The following is a 2,083-nucleotide window of genomic DNA, read 5'->3' on the forward strand; positions in this document are numbered from 1 at the left end:
ATAAATCATGAGACATAAACGTAGGTCTGTGTAATTTCTCCAATTTGTAACTATTTTGGCCTTTTCGCTCCCAAATCGTACTTATCGAGTCATTTAACCCCAAATTCTCTTTGAACATGATTATATGAGGCATAATATAACTAGTGTGTAGATTCTTAGGCTTTAATTTGTTGTTGGTTGCATTTGGGAACGAAAAGGCCATTTCCGGCCTATTTTGGCCTTTTCGCTCCTAATATGTACTTATCAAGTATTTAACCCCAAATTTTCTTTGAACATGATTATATGAGATAATATAACTAGTATGTAGATTTTAGGCTTTAATTTGTTGTTGGTTGCATTTCGGGAACAAAAGGCCATTTCCGGCCTATTTTGGCCTTTTCGCTCCCAAAATGTACTTATCAAGTGATTTAACCCCAAATTTTCTTTGAACTGATTATATGAGGCATAATATAACTAGTATGTAGATTTTAGGCTTTAATTTGTTGTTGGTTGCATTTCGGGAACTAAAAGGCCATTTCCGGCCTATTTTGGCCTTTTCGCTCCCATTGCACCCCTCCCCCATCCTCCCACTGCCCCCCTCCCCTGCTGCCCCCCCTCCCCTGCTGCACACCCCTCTCCCCCCTACTAGGGTTCGGGGAAGGCCGACAGGAAGGGAAAGAAGGTAGCTTCACCTCAGGAAGGCCGACGTGCCCAAGTGGAGAAAGTAAATGTTTCTACGGCAAAGTCTCCATTTATTACGGAGATCGAGGTGGTGCAAGGCCTTACTCAACCGTGCTTTTGGCTACATGAGTGCGCTAGCGATGTAGACGATGAAGCAATGATTGAGATTAAGTTGTCGCACCACCAATTCCACTACTTTGAGGATTCATCGACCTTCATTTCTAAGGTTGATATTAAAGAATTCTTACTTGAGGAAGAGTTGAATGTTTCCATGATACAAACATTCATGAGGTAATACTTTATTAGTATATTAAATTAATAAATATACATATATGCCTTAATTAAGTAGTATTCAATCCAACTAATAACTTCCATAATAAGTAAGTTTTATTTTAATCAATATGATTTCTCAGGCTATTATACAATGATTTGAGGCCATCTAGTGAGCCAATGTTTGGTTGGTTATGTCCAAGCTTAGTACGAGATGACAGTTGCGTACAAAACCAAAAGGAGGTGAAAGCATATCTCAAGGATTCTTTGAAAGCATGTTCTCGTCTTGGATATAAGATCATTCTTTTTCCTTACATTGAATCGTATGCTTCTTAAACTCACTTTTTACTTTAATTAAATTGACCTATTAGTTGTTCTACGATAATAATAACATTTTTATTGTTGTAGGAACCATTGGACATTGCAATATGTTTGCCACATAACGAAGTCTACCACTTTGATTCTTTGCGTAAAGAAACAATACGGTCCTTACTAGTCAGATCATTTTTAAATAGGTAGCCTAATCGAAACTCAATATATGCACACTTATTAATATTAAATGTACATCTAATCTTATAATAATGTATTGATGTAGTGTGATGAAGGGGGTTATTGCATCTGGACTTCGACAACCAAAACCTCTTGTTTGGCATTTAGTCGAGGTAACATGAGTAATTTTTTGCATCCTTTTATAGAAACACGTAATACACATCTAACATATCATTTATTGCATCCTTTGGTGAATTTTAGTGTCCGGTACAAGTAGGTCGACGTGCGTGTGGGTATTACGTCATGAGGTTCATGCTCGATATCGTCAACCATTGCAAAGATGTTGGTGATCTTCGAAATGTATATAACTTTTAGGTTTCCAATTGTTGTTTGTTGCATTTCGGGAACGAAAAGGCCATTTCCGGCCTATTTTGGCTTTTTCGCTCCCAAAATGTAGTTATGAAGTGATTTAACCCCAAATTCTCTTTGAACATGATTATATGAGGCATAATATAACTAGTATGTAGATTCTTAGGCTTGCATATGTTGTTTGTTGCATTTCGGGAACGAAAAGGCCATTTCCGGCCTATTTTGGCCTTTTCGCTCCCAAAATGTACTTATCAAGTGATTTAACCCCAAATTTTCTTTGAACATGATTATATGA

General features: G+C 37.3%; 1 protein-coding gene across 1 annotated transcript; it reads left to right on the plus strand.

Moving 5' to 3' along the window:
* The first annotated feature begins 649 nt into the window (after positions 1 to 649).
* LOC130591156 (uncharacterized) lies at positions 650 to 1,601 on the plus strand. The gene is made up of 3 exons (XM_057394086.1): positions 650 to 951; positions 1,074 to 1,253; positions 1,526 to 1,601. The coding sequence occupies exons 1-3, from the start codon at positions 818 to 820 to the stop codon at positions 1,599 to 1,601; spliced, it is 390 nt and encodes a 129-aa protein (XP_057250069.1). The 5' UTR covers positions 650 to 817.
* Positions 1,602 to 2,083: the final 482 nt, after the last annotated feature.

The sequence above is a fragment of the Beta vulgaris genome, chromosome 4 (genome assembly GCF_026745355.1).
Source record: "Beta vulgaris subsp. vulgaris cultivar EL10 chromosome 4, EL10.2, whole genome shotgun sequence".
Classification (NCBI taxonomy): Eukaryota; Viridiplantae; Streptophyta; class Magnoliopsida; order Caryophyllales; family Amaranthaceae; genus Beta; species Beta vulgaris.